We start from the raw sequence: 17,688 nt of genomic DNA on the forward strand, positions 1-17,688 counted from the left end.
CATAGACAACACGTAAATGAATAGACGTGGCTGTTAACAATAAAACTTTAGATATAAAAACAGGCAGTTGGTCATTGTTCTGTAGTTGGCCAACTTCTGAGCTAGAATATCCGTCATTTTGGTAAATGTCCTCTGTGCACTTCAAAAGAACACATACTCTGTTCTTGTTGTTTGGAGTGTTCTATAAATGTCAATTAAGTTAAGATGGTTGATAGTGTTATTCAAGTGTTCTATATTCTCAATGATTTTATCTACTTGTTCTGTCAGTTACTGAAAGTGGTGTTGAGATTTTCACCTATGGTTGTGGATTTGCTTATTTACCTAACAGTGCTATCAGTTTTTGTGTCCTGTTGAAGTTAGTTATTGGTTGCATAAACGTTTAGGATTCTTACATTCTTTTGATGAAATGACCCAGTTATCATTATAAAAATGACCCTCTTTATCCCTGGTAAGATTAATTGCTCTGAAATCTACTTTCTCATACATTAATGTAGCCAATCCAGCTTTCTTTGTTTGGTGCTAGTATGGTATATCTTTTTCCCATCCTTTTATTTTGAATCTATTTTGTGCCTTTATATTTAAAATGTATTTCTTATAGACAGCATATAGTTGGGTCTTTGCTTTTTATCCAGTCTGACAATCTGTGACTTTTTATCGGAGTACTTAATCCATTTATATTTAATGTGATTTTATGATGTTGGTTTTAATCTATCATATTGCTGTTTGGTTTCTGTTTGTTTCATCTGTTCTTTGTTCCATTTTTCCTCTTTTTCTGCAACTTCTTTGGGGTTAAGTATTTTTTATGATTCTATCTTTTTTGTTGTCTTATGAGCTCTAACACTGTGTGTTATTTATATGGTTGCATGAGGGTTTGCAGTATACATCTTTAACTTACCCCAGTTTGTCTCCGAGTGACATTGTACCCCATGTCGGGGGTTGGGGGGGCACTCAGTGGGGAGTCTGCTTCTCCCTTCTGTCCCTCCCCACTGCTCATGCAGTCTTGCTCTTTCTCTCTCTCTCAAATAAATAAAATCTTTTTTAAAAATACTGTGTAAGAATCTTACAGCAGTATTCTTCTATTTCTGCCCTCCCCACCTTTGTGCTGTCATCATTGTACGTTTTTACTTCCACCTGTGTTATCAGTTCCATAATACGTCGTTATAAATAGTTGATTATCTTTTAAATAAGAAAAACCTCTTTTGCTTACCCAGATGGTTTTATCATTTCTAGTGCCCTTCATTTCTTTGTTTAGCCCCATGTCTCTGTCTGCTATGGTTTCCCTTCTGCTTGAAGGCCTTCCTCTAACATTTCTTCAGGTGTAGATATGAATTCTTGCAGCTTTCATGTGTTTGCCAAAGTCTTTATATCGCTTTTGTTTTTAAAGGATATTTTCACCAAGAATTCTAGGTTGACAGTTTTTTCTTTCACTGACTTAAAGTTGTTGACCCACTTTAACTTTGGTAACAACCATAACCTTAAAAAAAACTTTGATCCTTATGTTTACTGATTATATAAGTGTTCGTTGTAGACATTATAAAAAGCAGATAGTTAAAAAGAACAAAATTAAAATCACCTTTATTCCCATCACAAAGGTTCAGTCACTGCGTATTATTCATCTTTATTCTCTGAAAATTTAGTTTTTTAAAGTGAAGTTTGAATACATACTGCTTTGTAACCTCCTCTTTCAGCTTAATCATGAAACATTATTAATTGTGAACATCTTCCATGTTCTTATGGATTCTTAACAGAATCCCGTTTTTATAGGCCTTTCTCAGAACTCTAAAGCAGTTCCAACTTTACATTATTTAAGTCATTTGGCACCTGGACATTCATGCAAGAACCGCAGTCTGGGTTAGAAGACTTTTAATGATATTTTGGAAAATATTTTGAATCTTCAAGGACATAAAATTTACCGATAGGGAACAGTGGTTGGTAGTTACTGTCTCCACTGACAGACATGAGAAACTCCTAAAAATGAACTGATAGCTTTTTTTTCTCCACTAACTGACATTGGGGATGCTCCTCTTGGGTTGTTACCAACGATGCTGGGATAAATAATTGGACACATTGATCATTTTTCATGCTTGCAGCTAGCTGTATCTGTAGGATAAACTCTCCAGTGCAGGACTGTGGAGGCCACGGAGGCGCCTGTGTACTTGTGGACATACATGGATGTAATTATGACAGCTGTCGCCACATTTACTCTGTAGAGGTGGTATCATTTATCTTCCCACAAGCCGTGTATGACCACAAGCTTGCCCGTCTCTTTGCCCAGAGTGTCATATTTGTTATCAGACTTCAGGGTGACTGTCCATCTGGTAGGTGAGAAAATGGACTGATAGCTTTTGTTTTCTGTATCTTCTATCATCTGCTTTCCTTTTCTCTCCTGATCTTTGTTTTGTCTGTTTCTTCGGTTGCTCTTGAGATGTTGTCCTTTCTCCTCACTTGCCTTACCTTTCTTTAAACGATTACCAAAGAATTCCTAGTTCATTAGTTAAGTTTTGAGTAGCTTTCACAGTTTAGATCTGCTGTGTCATCAATGAATACATAACGGATACTCATGGTAATGATGCAGAATTACCAAAATAAAGCATAACCAGGGCTCTTGTTTTTTAAGCCCTTTAAAATGTTGAAATAGAGGCATCTGGCTGCCTCAGTTGATAGAGCGTGCGACCCTTGATCATGGAGTCGTGAGTTTGAGCCCCATGTTGGGCATGGAGCTTACTTAAAAAGAAAATGTTGAAGTAGGTGAAAGGATGAGTAGTTGGCCCCTTTCACAACAACGGTATATTTACCTTGTTAAAGTTCATAGGGCCTACGTGACATTTTCTTGCTCCACGGTCTTAACAATTCAGTTTTATAATCGTGTGTAGAATGCACACCCAACAACATGGGCACATCAGCCCACATCTAGGGATAGGTTAGGGGTGGTTGTTACTTAATTTTTATCAGAGTGGTCTGGGACTGGGAGCCAGAGGATTTGCATTCCGTTGAAAGTGTTTTTCTCCAGAAACCAAATTGGACCATTCTCCGTGACCTGCACGACCCCATTACTCATTTCTAAAGCAGCGCTTAAGTGTCGCCAATAGTGTAATGTCATCTGTGAACGCCTGCAGTCGGTGTCTCTTTGGAGCTCTGGTGCGCTGCCAGTTTCTGCTCGCAGTGCTCTGACTTGTGTTTTCAGGTGTGGAACAGAGCATATCAGATGAAGTTCTGATCGTCCCTCTCAGGCCTGTACTGCTAGAAAGTAGAATTCAGTCATCCTTTCTTGTCTGTTGCTCTCTGGGATCACGGCCGATCCCATCTAGTCCATTGGTTTGTCAGCGGACTCCGCTGAGCGGCATTTCTCTGCAGGGCTGTCACGTGGCCCAGCGTGGAGGTGCTGTGAATTCCTGATGCTGTGTGTTTGGGGATTTAGGACACCCAAGAGATTTTATAGCATTATCACAAGCAACTAGAACAGTAATTATACTCAGCCCATTCCGTGCATGGTTTAATTTACCATGACGTCATGACTAAGTTTTGGGCATAAAAAATATTCGAAAGTTGGATAAATTGCTGCTTTTATTTTTACTTATAATTTCTTTTTTGTTTGTCTTTGGGAAAGCATAAAAGATTTTCATTTCCCTTGTGATTTTTATGAGCTCGAACCACATCTTTACCCAGGTCGGCCGTGTCTACCCGGGGCTTTCTCAGCCCCAGCAACCCCGCTCCCACATTCCTTCTCTCTGTGGTGGAACATCTCAGGGGAGCAGAGATGTGTTCCTTCAGAGAACACGTTTATAGCTTCTTCTGTCTTCACGGAAAAGCAAAGGGAATGTTTCATTGCAAAAAACTCCATTTTTTCTTGTCTCTCAATCTCATAAAGTTTAGGAGGGCTCCTGTGTTAATCCAGCAGAGTCATGAGCTTGTAAGATCGTTACATCATTTGATAATTTTCTTCTCTGAGGCCTGGACTTATTTTTGTCTTTCCTCTTCCAAGTTAATTTTTTGGTGGAAAAATAGCAAGCCTCCCTATTCTAGGGGGATTTCTGAAAAATAAAACTAGATCCTGCAGCTACTACTGCTGTTCTTACCAAAGTAGCTCTGGACTGAGGTCAGATAAATAAATTGCTCCCAGGAACCAAGAATAGAGCTTTTATCCATGATTGCATTAAGCAAGCAGGTCTGTTCCTTCACACGTTAACACTAAACAATTACTGAAATTAGAGTTCACTGCATACTGCGTTCCAGGTTAGCGGAAGATCTCTTTTCTACAAATCAGGGACGCACTTTCCAGACCGCAGCGAAGGTGCAGGTTACGTGATATAGCGGTGCCTTTGACTCTCTTGTGTGCTGCCCGGTGGGCACTGGGCTCGGGGGGTGGCTGCTGTCTCCTCTTCGAGGAACACCTTGGAGCCATTTATCGCAGCAGTTCCTATATATCCCATGGATCCTGTCGAACATTTTCTCAGGCTTGGAGAAGAGAATCAGCATGCGCCACAGAGTCTAGAACCAGCGATGGGGGAAGGAAGAGGATAAAAAAGGCTGACTCTCCAGATAAGAAAAAACTCTACTTCTGAAGAGTTTTAACTTTTTTTCTTAGGCTTTCAGGAAGAAAAAAAAAGTTTTAAGTTCACTGCTTTGACTTTTATGCTAAAGACTCAGATTTTATTTAAAGAATTTATTCTTCAGAAAAGTGTCACCTGACTTTGGTTAGGGTCCCTGACCTATTGTACCCAAAATTGGTATCATTTCTTGGATAGAAGGTAGGATCAAGGATGAATGCAATCTCCACCACGTGCCTCTCCCTTGAGCATATGCTTTTGTGTTTTTCAGTTCTTCGATGCCATACTCTGCAGCCAAGACCCCTCACCCCGCGACGACCCCAGCAGCTGCTAACCAGGCTAAGCAGGTGACTTACTGACCTTTGCTTTTGTGACCAGCCATGCAGTGTCTGTCTTTGAAACTGAAGACAGTACTGTTTTAAGTCCTGACTTCGTTTAAACAAACTATAAGGCCGACAAAGACCTGTGAACCTTTCCCTATAATTTATGCCGATCTTGACATAGTAGGTCAGTCGGGACCTGACGTCTTCTCATGCCGTTTGACATTCTGCATCTAGTCGTCTTGGGTCACAATTCTAGTATGTTATCATTGCTCAGGTTACTGGGTTTCTAATTTACCTTCACTTAGCATGATCTTCGTTAACCCATATGACAACCATGTGCAGTACAACGGGGCAGGTGTTTAAATGTGTTTCACTGATGAAGAAGCTGAGGCGCAAGTGACTGACGCAAGCTCGCATGATCAGGAAATGCTGGAGCTGGTGCCCAGCTCTTGTACCTTCTTGCCATCTGGCTTTTACACTGCGCCTTTCAGGATCGGTGTCTGGGGAGTGGCTTCTCTGGCTTTCTCCGACAATGTCTGTTTTTCAGAGCCTGTCTATTCAGTAATCTTCGTTATATCTACATTTAGGTTCTTGCCTGATAAACATTGTTCCTTAGAAAAATAGGTTGTATTGTAAACAGGTAAACAATTAAACAGTCCAGAAAAGAACAATCAGAGATGACTGAAAGGTAGATTAAGCCATCTCTGAAATCTTCCCTAAGGAGACCTGGTTTCTCTGCTGCTCTCCATGTCTCTGAGATGAGTCATTTCAGATTGTGTTTGAGATTGAACATCAGAATTTGCCTCTGGGAGTTCTCAATATGGCTCTGAGCCTTAGTTTGCCATGACTTAAAATGGCATTTAAGCATTTAGCATTTGGTCATGCTTCTGGAGGGTTCCGTGTTGACCTTGGAGGACACCTGGGTAGGCATAAGTGATAACACATGAGTATAGGAACATTGCCCCGGAGATGGGGAAGTTAAACAGTTTTGCTTTTTATTTTATTATAAATTTATTGAGAGCCAGCACCCATTTCATTCATTCACTTATTCACCTGCATGATAATCCGGGGCCTCTCGTGTGCCAGGCACTGTGCTGGGCACTGGGAAAATAGCCACATAGGCAAGACTGTGTTCTTGGAGCTTGCAGGATATTCCTATTTCCATCTTCCAATACGCTCTTAACACACAGCAGGCACTTAAAAATACTCACTTAAATTGTAAGGATTTTAAAAATTGAACTAAATTGAAGTGTTTATGCTTGCTTACTTTAAATGATGTTCTCCTTTTACATGTTTCTTTTTTCTAAAGGATGGTTAGTGGTTTCACATAAATGTTCTGTTTGTGTTCTGTTACAGGGATCTCTAATAAATTCCCTAAAGCCGTCGGGGCCCACTCCAGTGTCTAGTCCGTTGTCATCTGGTGATAAAGCTTCAGGTCAGTTTGCATTTTTGTTTTAGTGAAAATAAAGGTGAAAGAAACCCCCCATAGCAGTTTAGCATTCTAGAGCACGGAGGCGGTTGACATAGGAAATCAAATAAAGAGATCTTTGGAAAGCCTCAGTCAATGAAGAATCTCCAGGAAATCAGTGAGTCCTTTATCAGCTCTGCAGGTTTCTGAAATTTGAGGACAGTAGAAGAAAATCTTCCTGGAAATGCTTTTTCTGAAAAGGAGCAATAGTGTTGTCTTCACTAGCCTTGCTGGAAAGTCAAGAGGGGAGGGGAGTGGAGTGGAATGTGAACTATATTCTTCTACTAAAAGGGATGAAAAATCCTCTTGGGTCACACTGCTAACTCAAAGCTGGTAAAGTGCAGAAGGTAAAACAGATGTGTTGTGATAAAAGATGGCAGAGTAGATGTGATGTCAGCATCAGATTTCATGACCTCATGTACTTTCCAATACCCACTCAAGCTTAGTTAGTCTTAACTAAAATTCGTAGTTTTTGGAGTCACCCTTCGACCAAGGCTTTGCTCAAGGGTTCCACGTTGCCCAAACCACCTTGAAGCACAAGGTGATGTTTAACCTGATGTTGATATGGGGTCTTCCTCAGCACCCCCTTCTGTTGGCGCCTTTTTTTATAAGGTTAATTCCGCATGTGTTACTTTCTGCTTCGGGGCTCTTGTGTGGCCCAGAGCTCTGAGTTTTCACCACACCTGGGACTCCGGCCTTTGTTTTCATTCATGCTCTCAAGTGGGTCTCCAGGCAGATTCTGTTGGAGACTGAACCCCCCACATCAGCAGCCCACTTTCCATCATCTCTGTTCAGCCATACTGTCATTCTAACTTTCTCTGTAATTGAAAGCTGTCTGACTAGATACTGGGTTTATCTTCAGTTAGTAGTCCTTGCACTCAGAAGAAAACCATTAGTATGTACGCCAAAGTCGTATTCTAGAATTTAGATTAGTGCAGAGTCACCGTTGTTGCCTTCTAAGCTCTCCATGAGAAGGAGGTGTGTAGCAATCTTGACTGGGATCTAAAGTTGACTGAAGGAGGGGCGCCTGGGTGGCACAGCAGTTGGGCGTCTGCCTTCGGCTCAGGGTGTGATCCCGGCGTTCTGGGATCGAGCCCCACATCAGGCTCCTCCCCTGGGAGCCTGCTTCCTCCTCTCCCACTCCCCCTGCTTGTGTTCCCCCTCTCGCTGGCTGTCTCTATCTCTGTCGAATAAATAAATAAAATCTTTAAGAAAAAAAAATAAAGTTGACTGAAGGAAAAATTAGGCAGAGTTGTCAAAGGCTTTGGAATCATTTAGGATTCAAATTAAGTTTGTTTCCATTTCTGGCTAATGTTTCGGAAAGTTTTGAAAGACCCTATATCCCAGCTTCTTTCAAGGGCTGTTTTGAAGGGCTTTTTGTCACTCCCGAACCTAAGAACTAAGGAAATCAAAGAAACTTTGCTTCCCATACATCTTACACAGCGTGACTTGCCCAGACATTTCTGAAATTCATCATGTAGCGGCGATTGTGAAATATCGTCTTTCATTGTTGGGCGTTTACTTCTGTTTTCACTTGCTGGATAATCAAAGGAAAAGGACTTTTGGAGGCAGAAAAATTTCCCCGAAAAATACTATGTAAAAGTTTACACAAGTTTCTTTAAAAATTTTTTTCTGAAACCTCTATAGTTCTTTTATCAAGAATGGAAATAACCTTCATTGTTTTTTCTGATTATAAAGCTAGATGCTCAAAAAAATTTACATTGAAGAGACATATAATGTAGAAAGTGAAAGCTGCCCATTAAATTCGTATTCCAGAAATAACAACCTTTAATGATTTAATTTGTATATCTTGAAGATTACTTCATTGTTGTTTTTTAAATGAAAATGGCATGTTCTGTATATGTTAACCCTCCCCCCATTGCAATAAACACTCTATTCATCTTTCCACCTCTGACACAGCTCTGCCTTGCTGTTTCAGCTGTAGCCTAGGATTTGCACCCTGTTAAGTTCTATGAGTACTGTGCTGATAGTTTAGATTGTTTCTGATTTTTCAAGATTATAAGCAAGGTTGCATTGAATATCCTTAATACACACCACATTGCACTATAGTAGTTTTTAAAATAATTTTACTAATATATATCCCAGACTCATTTGAAGAGAATGTACTTTTTCTTACGTTTGATTTAGTTTGGGGTGTTTTTTTTTGTTTTTTTTTTTTTAAAGTAGGTGCCATGCCCAACGTGGAGCTGAACCTTGGGGCTTGAACTCAGGAACCCAAGATCAAGACCTGAGCTGAGATCAAGAGTCAGACACTTAACCGACTGAGCCACCCAGGCACCCTGGTTTGGGCTTTTTAGATAAAGTGTTTGCTCTCCCTCCCTCTTTTAAAGTGAAGCAGTAAGGGGGAGATTGAAGATAATATCCCAAATTGTTCATGAGTGCTTACAGTGAAATTGAACATGAGGAAGAGGTTGGATTGCACTTTTAGCATTCTACACTTGACTGCGTTATAGCAATCATGTATTACTTTTGGAATGAAAAAGAAAGCTATTTGTTAAATATAAAACTATCCTCTATGAGAAATACAGGAATGTAGGGAGAAAGCAGATGGCCATGAAGTCACTACTCAGAGATATTTTGCATATTAATCTATTTCTCTTTGGATTTTTTTCCTTCAGTATATATTACTTTTCCATAATTATAAAACTTCATTATAAATTATATCTTATAAAATTATAAAACTACTTTCAAAGGTTTCAATTTAAACTGCCCTGGAATTATTTTGATAGCTCTTCTGCAAAGGAGGGTGAGGCATGTGTTGGCTTGGAATTAACACTGACAGGGCCAATGAGCAAGTTCAGAGGCCTTGTGCATGAGTTTGGAACGCACCCGCTTCCCTGGCCCCTGACCCCTGACCTGACCCGTCGGGAGAGCACGGTGGGGCCCACAGGCTGGGGCTGCGCTCCTCTGTGTGGCACCACACAGCTGGGACTGCACAGAATCACACACTGGAACGGTGTTTCTAATAGCTTTGTTGTAATGTTCTTATTTTCTTTCCCATGATTTCAGGGCCAGGGGCAGCCAAGATAGAAACAGCTGTGACTTCTCCCCCGCCTGCTGCTGGGCAGCTCAGCAAGTCTTTCTCGTTTTCTCCAGCAGGGTCAGTAATGAGCTTAAATTTCATGGCAGATCGCCAGCAACCTTATAGCTTCCCCCAGTCTTACAGTCAGAGGTATATTTATCTGCTTACTAACTGCATATGAACCCGGAGTTCTTATCACGTCAATAATGCATCTGATAATAGTAGCAGCAGCTTACTGTCCTCACGTAAATCTACAGCTGACCCTTGAGCAACATGGGTTTGAATGGCGCAGGCCCACTTACACGCAGATTTTCTTTTCCTGATAAATGCAGTACAGTACCATAGATGTCTTTTCTCTTACGATTTCTTAATGTTTTTTTCTCTAGCTTACTGTATTGTAAGGTACAGGATATAATGCATATAATAAGTATTCATCAACTGTTGATGTTGCCAGTAAGGCTTCCCGTCAACAATAGGCTATTAGTAGTTACGTTTTGGGGAGTCAAAAGTTACATGCGAATTTTCAACTGCACGGGGGTGGGTGTCCCCTAACCCCTGCATTGTTCAAGGGCCAGCTGTATTTCCCGTTTTCAGTTCAAGTGTATACGTCTGTTACTCTGTATTTCTTTGCTTTGTTTTTTAGGATAAGCCTCCTTTTCTTTGGACAGTAGGTCTGTGTCAGATTCTGTGGCTGATCTTCTAGCTTATCACCGTGACATACTTGCATTCAGACACCATTTGGGGGCTAGGTGTGACATTTGGATTGGCTTTACTGTTCGAGAGGTCACTACATTAAACTGAGAGAAGGTGGGGAAAGACCGTAACCATTGGGACATCTGGGTCTTACATAGATATGGGGAAGTGTTCCTGTTTCATTTTTCTAAAAGTAATGATGGCTGTACTTGTAAAGTTGAGTCATTTTTAAAAACAAAAGAGTGTTCTAACCTTCTTCCCAAGGGAGCCTTGATTAACCTCAGAGGGACAGTGCCTCTTCTCTGTGCTGGAGGCACTTGTGTGGAGCCCTGTGGAAGGTGCCTTTAGCAGGGAGCTAGGCTCTCTGGAGCAGAGAGAAAAACCTAGCCAAAGATTGTTTTGCCCTTGAAGGGTTGCGTGTTCAGTTCCATTAGGAGAGCCTCTGGAGCTTCTGTTTTATGCTTTTGTGACTGGAATCACATTAACCACAGTTTCTTCCCTGATGTGACACATTAAGTGTCATTCAGCCTAACACATAAAGAGCAAAGAGGGGTGTTAGAATAGAAGTTGAGGGGGGAAGTTATATATTATTTTTTCTTTAGCGTAAATCATTGCGTTTTATACTTCTCAAAGATAGTTTGGAGCCCATTTTAAAGAGTAGGTCAGTGCCAGGCGTTATTGCTACTTTCACAAAGGCTGATAATCTTTACTTGTGTAAATGGATATTCTTCTTCCCTTTTTTAAGATAAGGTGAAAAAGTTTGGGTCACTCAGTCAGTGGCTTACCTCTAGTAGATAAAAATTTCTTCACCAAGGTTGAGACAAAAAAAGGGTTTTTTAAAAAATATGATAAAATATTTAATACATCCTCTTAGATGGTCTTGGTCCATTCGGAAGGCAGTGACGGGAGAGAAACACCTATTTCCTTACAATACCATATTTGATATGCTTGGCCCTTTATGCTTTAAAGCTGTGGTTTTAAATTTGCTGTTTGAACTTTTATCACAGTGAGTAGTCTCTTCTGGTTCATGCATGTGCTGAATTTTCTCCTTTGGCTGTGGTGTCTTTACTTACAGTTTAAAGAAAATCTACAATAGGAGAGAGGGGTTGATAAAAGGAGTCTGGAGAGGGTTTGAACCATATTTTCCCAGCCGAGAACTAAGAGTTCTGTCCAAACAGCAGGGGTCGTGGCTTCTATTTCATGCTTTCCTCCCTGCCCCCTGGCAGTGTGGCGCGCTCCTGATGAGCTCTCTGACCTCGGGGTGGGGTATAAGGGGTTCTCCCTGGCCCGGCTCCCTTGCCTCCGTCACGAGTCACGCCGTCTGCCCTAGCCACCGTGCCCGCGTGCACATTCCCGACGCGTTTCCACAACTGCTCCTTAGCTTTCCTTGGCACAGGGCCCTACCTAGACTCTGCCGTGGAAAGCCCAGCTGTCCCTCTGAGCCCTTTACTGCCTTCGAGATCCACGCTTTTACTCTGCTGTCATTTATCTTCTCAGTTGTAAGTTCTATGAGCAGATCGATCGTATGAATGAGTCGTAAAATGTGACATTAAAAGGGCAATATTGTGCCCCAGGTGTTTGTTCCTCTTTAACTTCTCTTCTTGCGCTCCCTAGGACTGGCTTTAATTTTGGGATAATCACACCAACCCCGTCTTCTAACGTCACCGCCACACAAGGTACAGTCTCTCTCTGCGGGGTGCAGCCGTCCCTTTGTGTTTCCTCAAAACAAATGCTGGGTTTTCGTACAGATGTGTCCGCATTTTCCTTGCTGCTGAGTCTTGCTTAAAGCATCTGCAGTAAGTTCGGTGTCGGTGTTGTGCATTCAAAATAAGCTGGATTTAAATTAAAGGGGAGGACTTCTGTTGACTTTTTAAATTAAGAACAAGGAAAGGATTTGGTTCTGGAAAAGCAAGGCTGTACTTTCAATGTGGATGTTAACGTGTGAATTAAAATGTCTCACTCCATCTTCTTATCTGTAAAAGTCTATTCGTCTTCTCTCCTGGATAACCTGTTGGCAAGCACACTGGTTATGTATCCATCAACTGCCATGTTTTTAATGTTGAAAAGAATTTAGGGACCTGTAAAGAAACCACATGTATTTTTAAGTGCCTTCCAGTTCTCAGTTTAAGTAATTATGTTTGTTTTTCTTTCATTTTAAAAGCAAGCTCTTATTATGAAAGTGATATATTCTAAAATCACGCATTGCACCCCACAGTTACTGCATTTCGGTTATAGGTCCTTCAGGGTTTTTTGTCTTCTACTCTATTTCATTTAACACTATCTCTTATGACTTTTCCAGTATTACTGGAAATCTTATATAAATGTTATTTGTAATGGCTGCATAATTTCTATCTCGTATATATGCCGTGACCTATTTAACCCATTTACCTGTTGGACATTTAAGTTATTTCCAGATTTTCCCTATAACAAATAACACATTGACCATCTTTCATCTGTTAATTCAACAAATACTTTTTGAGTCCTTTCTGTGTGCCAACTCAAAGGTTAGAGGCTTTAGTAAAAAAGGGATCCCTTAAGATCTGGAGGGAGATTGGGGGGCTGAAAGCATAGCAGACTTCCTAAACCTGATTTGTGCGTGGCACTTAAAGTGTTGGTAGTTTCCTTCCTTTCTTTCTAGAATAGTGATTCTTAAACTGTTTTTGTAACCTTTGCCCACTTAGATATGGCAGAGTACCCTCGAGGCCCATCTCTTCCCTGTCCCACTTTCTAGAGGAAAAACAACTCAGTGATATAAAAAGATTAAGAGGAACAAAACAGTAGCTGTCAGAAGTCATAAGCAAAATAGTCATAAAATGCAGTGGTAATTCTGTAAACATTTTAATTAATACGAGAATAGCAACAACCCGGAACCATAAGCAACTTAGTACAAGAGCAGTGATACAACAAGGTCTTTCAGGAAGTTTTACATGGGAAGTTGGGGCTTTGCAGCCTTCCCAAGAAGCCAGACTTCTTAGAACAATATGGAGTTAGAAACATCAATAAACACTGTAATAAGTTAATTTTACCTATAACTATCAAATTTTGGTTACTTTTATTTGTTGACTACGTACTGTTTGACCAGGCCTTGTCAGTGCTTCACCTATATTTCATTTAATCTTTATAACAGCTCTTTGAGGTAGCTACTATTACTATGTTTATTTTCCAAATGGGGAACTTGAGGACCAGAGAGGTAAAGTAACTTTTTCAGAGTTGCACAGCCAGCAAGTGGCACAGCGCCTGTGTCCTTGACCATTAGGCCATATGGCCTCTGTATAGCTGCTTCTGAGGTGAGCACTAGGACGTAGCCCTTCCTTGTACATAAAAATAATTGTCTGTGGACTGACACTTTCTTTGCGCATAAAAGACACAGGAGAAACTTCCATTTTGGATCAAGTCCTGGCCTACCAGGAGGTCCATAGACAAGCACGGTGTCAAGAGTGTTATGGAGGAAGTCACACACAAGGGAAAATGAGAGAAGATGCCGTTTTATTTCTCTTTCGGGGTACCACTGTGAATTTCATGCCTTCTAGATAGGATGGTGTATTTGGCGACGTAACGGTCATTGAAAGGGTATTTGTTCTTCTCACCTCCGTGACCTCACTCAGAGCTAGCCCTCCTGTGAAAGAGCATTCATGCTGTTCCCCCAGGAAAAGCGCTGTCGCAGAGCAGCCGTCCCGACCGCATCGAGGGGAGAGAGACCGGGGCTTGGAAACAGTCCATGGGAATGTGACGGGTCATGTGTCACTAAATCCAACCCACTTTCTAATTTCTTTTTCTCGCTAGGGGCAGCACCACCCACTAAAGAGTCACACCAGCTCGACACGTTCTCATTTGGCGGGGGAGGCAAACCCTTTTACGAGCCCGTTGCTGAAAGCTCACCCCCCTCGGGGATGACAGCGCCGCACGTTGGAGCCGCCACCACCTCTCCTGCGGAGGCTGCGCCTTCCAGCAGCCGACCCGCGGCACCTGGAATGGCTCTTTCTACTGCCACTAGCAAGCTGGAGACTCCACCGTCGAAGTTGGGAGAGCTTCTGTTTCCAAGTTCTTTGGCTGGAGAGACCCTGGGAAGTTTCTCGGGACTGCGCGTCGGCCAAGCAGATGATTCTCCAAAGCCAGCCATGAAGGCTTCATCCACAAGCCTGACCAGCACACAGCCGACCAAGACTTCAACCGTCCCCTCGGGGTTTAGTTTTACTGGCCCCCCCGTGTTAGGGAAGCATGCAGAGCCCCCCGTGACCTCCTGTGTGACCGCCGCCACAGGGGCAGTGGCTGCGGCCAGCATAAGCACCAGCAGTTCCTCGACTGGCATCTTTGGCGGCCTGCCCCTCACCAGTGCGGGATCGTCCGGGGTGATTGGTTTCAGTGGGATGGCCCCTAGTGGTAGCAAGACGAGTTTTTCCTTTGGAAGCCAACAGACGAGTAGTCCAGTGCCCCCATCTGCCCCTCCGTCGGCGACAACTGCCGCTCCCCTTCCTACCTCGTTCCCCACCCTGTCGTTTGGTAGCCTCCTGAGTTCAGCATCCACTCCCACCCTGCCTGCGTCCTCTGGTAAAAGCACAGAGGAGGCCACAGCATCAGCTTCGCCCGAGAAGCCAGACAGTGGTGAGATCTCAGCGTCAGCCTCGCTTCTCGGGCAGCAGCAGTCAGCCCCGCTTCCCCAGGCTCCTCTGCAGGCTTCCGACTCAGTTAAAAAAGAAGCTGCTCTCGCGCAGCCTGCAGTCAGCAGCCCCGGCCCTGCAGCGTCCAGTTCCAGTCTCGTGGCACCCGGTGCAGAGGCCACACCAGCAGCGCCCGCGGTCCCTGATGTCAAGGCGGAGCCGGCATTACCTGCTTCCACGCTCCCGGCGCCCGGGCAGACCACCATCACGGCAGCTACGGCCCCAAGCGCGGTCCCCGTGGCCGTTGAAACCCCAGGTCCCCCCACCACCTCCAGCTCTGTTGCCAGTGTCGCTCCGAGCCTGGCTACGGAGACGGTGGTGTTTGGGACGGCCACTTCGGGCTCATCTGTCTTCACCCAGCCTCCCGCTGCCAGCTCTAGCTCGGCTTTCAGTCAGCTCACCAGCAACACGGCCACCGCCCCCTCGGCTACCCCCGTGTTCGGGCAGGTGGCGGCCAGCACCGCACCGAGCCTGTTTGGGCAGCAGACAGGCAGCACAGCCAGCACAGCGGCTGCCACGCCACCGGTCAGCAGCTCGGGCTTTGGCAGCCCCGCCTTCGGCACCTCAGCCACCGGGGTCTTTGGACAGACGACATTCGGGCAGGCCCCGGCCTTTGGGCAGTCAACAAGCAGCCCCGCGAGCAGCTTTTCCTTCAGTCAGCCTGGGTTCAGCTCTGTGCCTGCTTTTGGCCAGCCCGTGTCCTCCACCTCCACGTCCGCCAGTGGGAACGTCTTTGGTGCCTCTTCGAGCACCAGTAGCTCCAGCTCCTTCTCATTTGGACAGTCTTCTGCCAACACAGGAGGGGTGCTGTTTGGCCAAAGCAACCCTCCTGCGTTTGGGCAGAGTCCCGGCTTTGGGCAGGGAGGCTCTGTGTTTGGTGGCACCCCGGCCACCACCACGACAGCGTCATCCTCTGGGTTTAGCTTTTGTCAAGCTTCAGGTAAGAATTTATGGAAGACTTCCTTTGTTCTCCTCTGCATTATTTAAAACATTTGCAAAAGTCCTCTATTACTTTCGAATTAAAAGAAAGGAAGGGAAAACAAAAGACTCTAAATTCAAGAAGGGCGCTTGGAGCACTGGCAGCCTTGGGAATTTTCTGGGCCTTGTCACCATCACTGCAGTTTTGCTGTTCAGCAAATTCTCCAGTCTGTTAGCCACCAGAGTGCCAGTTTCATGGGGGAAAAAACACAGGCATCTTTAGCTTAAGGTCATGGCAAGTAATGAATGACTCATAAAAATGAACCTTAACATTTGGAAGGTGCTTTAGAGGCTCTTATGTTCCAACTGTGAAGCCTCGAGGAGACCGATCTAATGTCATGAGGTGCTAATCGTGGGGCCAGACCCAGACTCCGGAGCGCCCCGTCCCTAGTTCGCTGCCTGCCAGCATTTTATATTTGCTTCCTCTGACGCCATCTTGCTTGCTAGAAGGGCAGATACTGACTTCTGAAAAGTTGTGTTTTTTCCTATTTTCAGTGTAATTAAAACAAAAATCTATAAATGTTACCATTTTTTAAAATAAAACATAATCCACTGTTGCATGTCCAATTTTAGCAGCTGCTTTTACTTCCCACAAGTTATCAGTAGGACAATTTGAAAATAGTTTCTAAGTTTCACTTTCTGATCATTATCTTAGGAAAGGCGTTTCTTCAGCAGTTAGGCTGTTGGGGGAGAAACAAGGATTAACGATTTCTTGGTGGGCAGGATTACAAATAACGGCTCATTCGTTCATTTGGTGATTATTTATTTGAAAATGGCTCAATTTATCAGGAATTCAATTTTTTCCTTCCTTCCTTCAACAAATGTTAAGCTCCCACTAAGTTCAGCTACAAGGACACAGGGCTGAAAGACAGTCCTGAGATCTACCTGCTGCCCTGTCGGGACGCTGTTTGGCCTGTGGGATTTACGGGAAATGTGATGACATGGTGGAGAGAGTAGGCAGGGGGAAAAGCCTGAGGGGTCTTGCAGAGAAGGGTGCTCTCGAGTACGTCCTTTTTTCTGCAGTCTGAACTTGAGAATCCCTCACAAAGTGTAATCAAACTATTTGAACACAATTGAGAACCTCTGACGAACTCTCTCATCTGGTAATGATATGGAAAGGTACCTGAGCAGTCTACTCCAGCCCTGGTGGAGGAATTGAGACTTGGCCTGAGATGAGAATGGAACTCCAGCCTTCTGACTCCCTTGTCTAGGTCTCTTTGGTTAAAATACACAGTCCCCCCTGGTTTTCCCAGGCCCTGTTCAGACTAGCACCTCAATCGTCTTACGCCACCCAGAAGAAAGATAAACTACCCCAAAAGAATCTCGTATTTGAGATCAGAGGAAACGAGGGAGTAAAAATATTCATAATATTAAGTCAGTCATTAGAAAGACTCCTTGACAGCTAAATCTAAGGAAAAGCTAGCCCGTGCGTGTACCCAGGCCCTACCCACCCGCGGTTTGGTAGGAGACAAGGATTCAGTCCTCAGATTTTGGAACTTATACTAGTATGAAATGTTAGCAGTGACCAAGGGTCTTTATTTACTCATAATGTTCTCCATTGCGTATAAAGGAAAAGAGGTTTTATTCACGAGTTGATCGATTATCAGGTATCTTAGTACACCTGAATGCCATTTAAAAGCAAACAAAATACTTGATGTCGTGAAAGAGTCATCCAAATTAAACTTGTATTCTTCTTATTTTACAGGTTTTGGGTCTACTAATACTGGTTCTTTGTTTGGTCAAGCAGCCAGCACCGGCGGAACAGTCTTTGGCCAGGTAAATAACGTGTGTTTGCCTCCATTCGCATCCACATGTAGCAGACCCATCCCCGTTGTTCCCACACGGTGTAAGCAGCTCGTCCTGTGTGCTCGGTGCCAGCAAACAGCCTCACGTGGTTCTCAGCTCAGCCTTCTGCAGCTCCCTCGGGCAGGCAGAGATCTCCGCCTCTGATTCTTGAGAATCGCTACAGTTTTGACCC

General features: G+C 43.6%; 1 protein-coding gene across 3 annotated transcripts in view; it reads left to right on the forward strand.

Annotated features, from left to right (window-relative positions):
* Positions 1–17,688, forward strand: part of NUP214 (nucleoporin 214) — a 94,713-nt gene that overhangs the window by 50,889 nt on the left and 26,136 nt on the right. For 2 of the 3 annotated variants that reach the window (XM_026514203.4, XM_026514204.4), the window contains exons 25-30: positions 4,819–4,894; positions 6,227–6,305; positions 9,369–9,459; positions 11,689–11,750; positions 13,858–15,672; positions 17,416–17,486. In XM_026514203.4, coding sequence (XP_026369988.2) covers positions 4,819–4,894; positions 6,227–6,305; positions 9,369–9,459; positions 11,689–11,750; positions 13,858–15,672; positions 17,416–17,486 — 2,194 coding nt within the window. The remainder of the gene's footprint in view (positions 1–4,818; positions 4,895–6,226; positions 6,306–9,368; positions 9,460–11,688; positions 11,751–13,857; positions 15,673–17,415; positions 17,487–17,688) is intronic. The other variant, XM_048223415.2, reaches the window with a different exon arrangement.

This window comes from Ursus arctos, unplaced genomic scaffold (genome assembly GCF_023065955.2).
Source record: "Ursus arctos isolate Adak ecotype North America unplaced genomic scaffold, UrsArc2.0 scaffold_18, whole genome shotgun sequence".
In the NCBI taxonomy this organism is placed as follows: Eukaryota; Metazoa; Chordata; class Mammalia; order Carnivora; family Ursidae; genus Ursus; species Ursus arctos.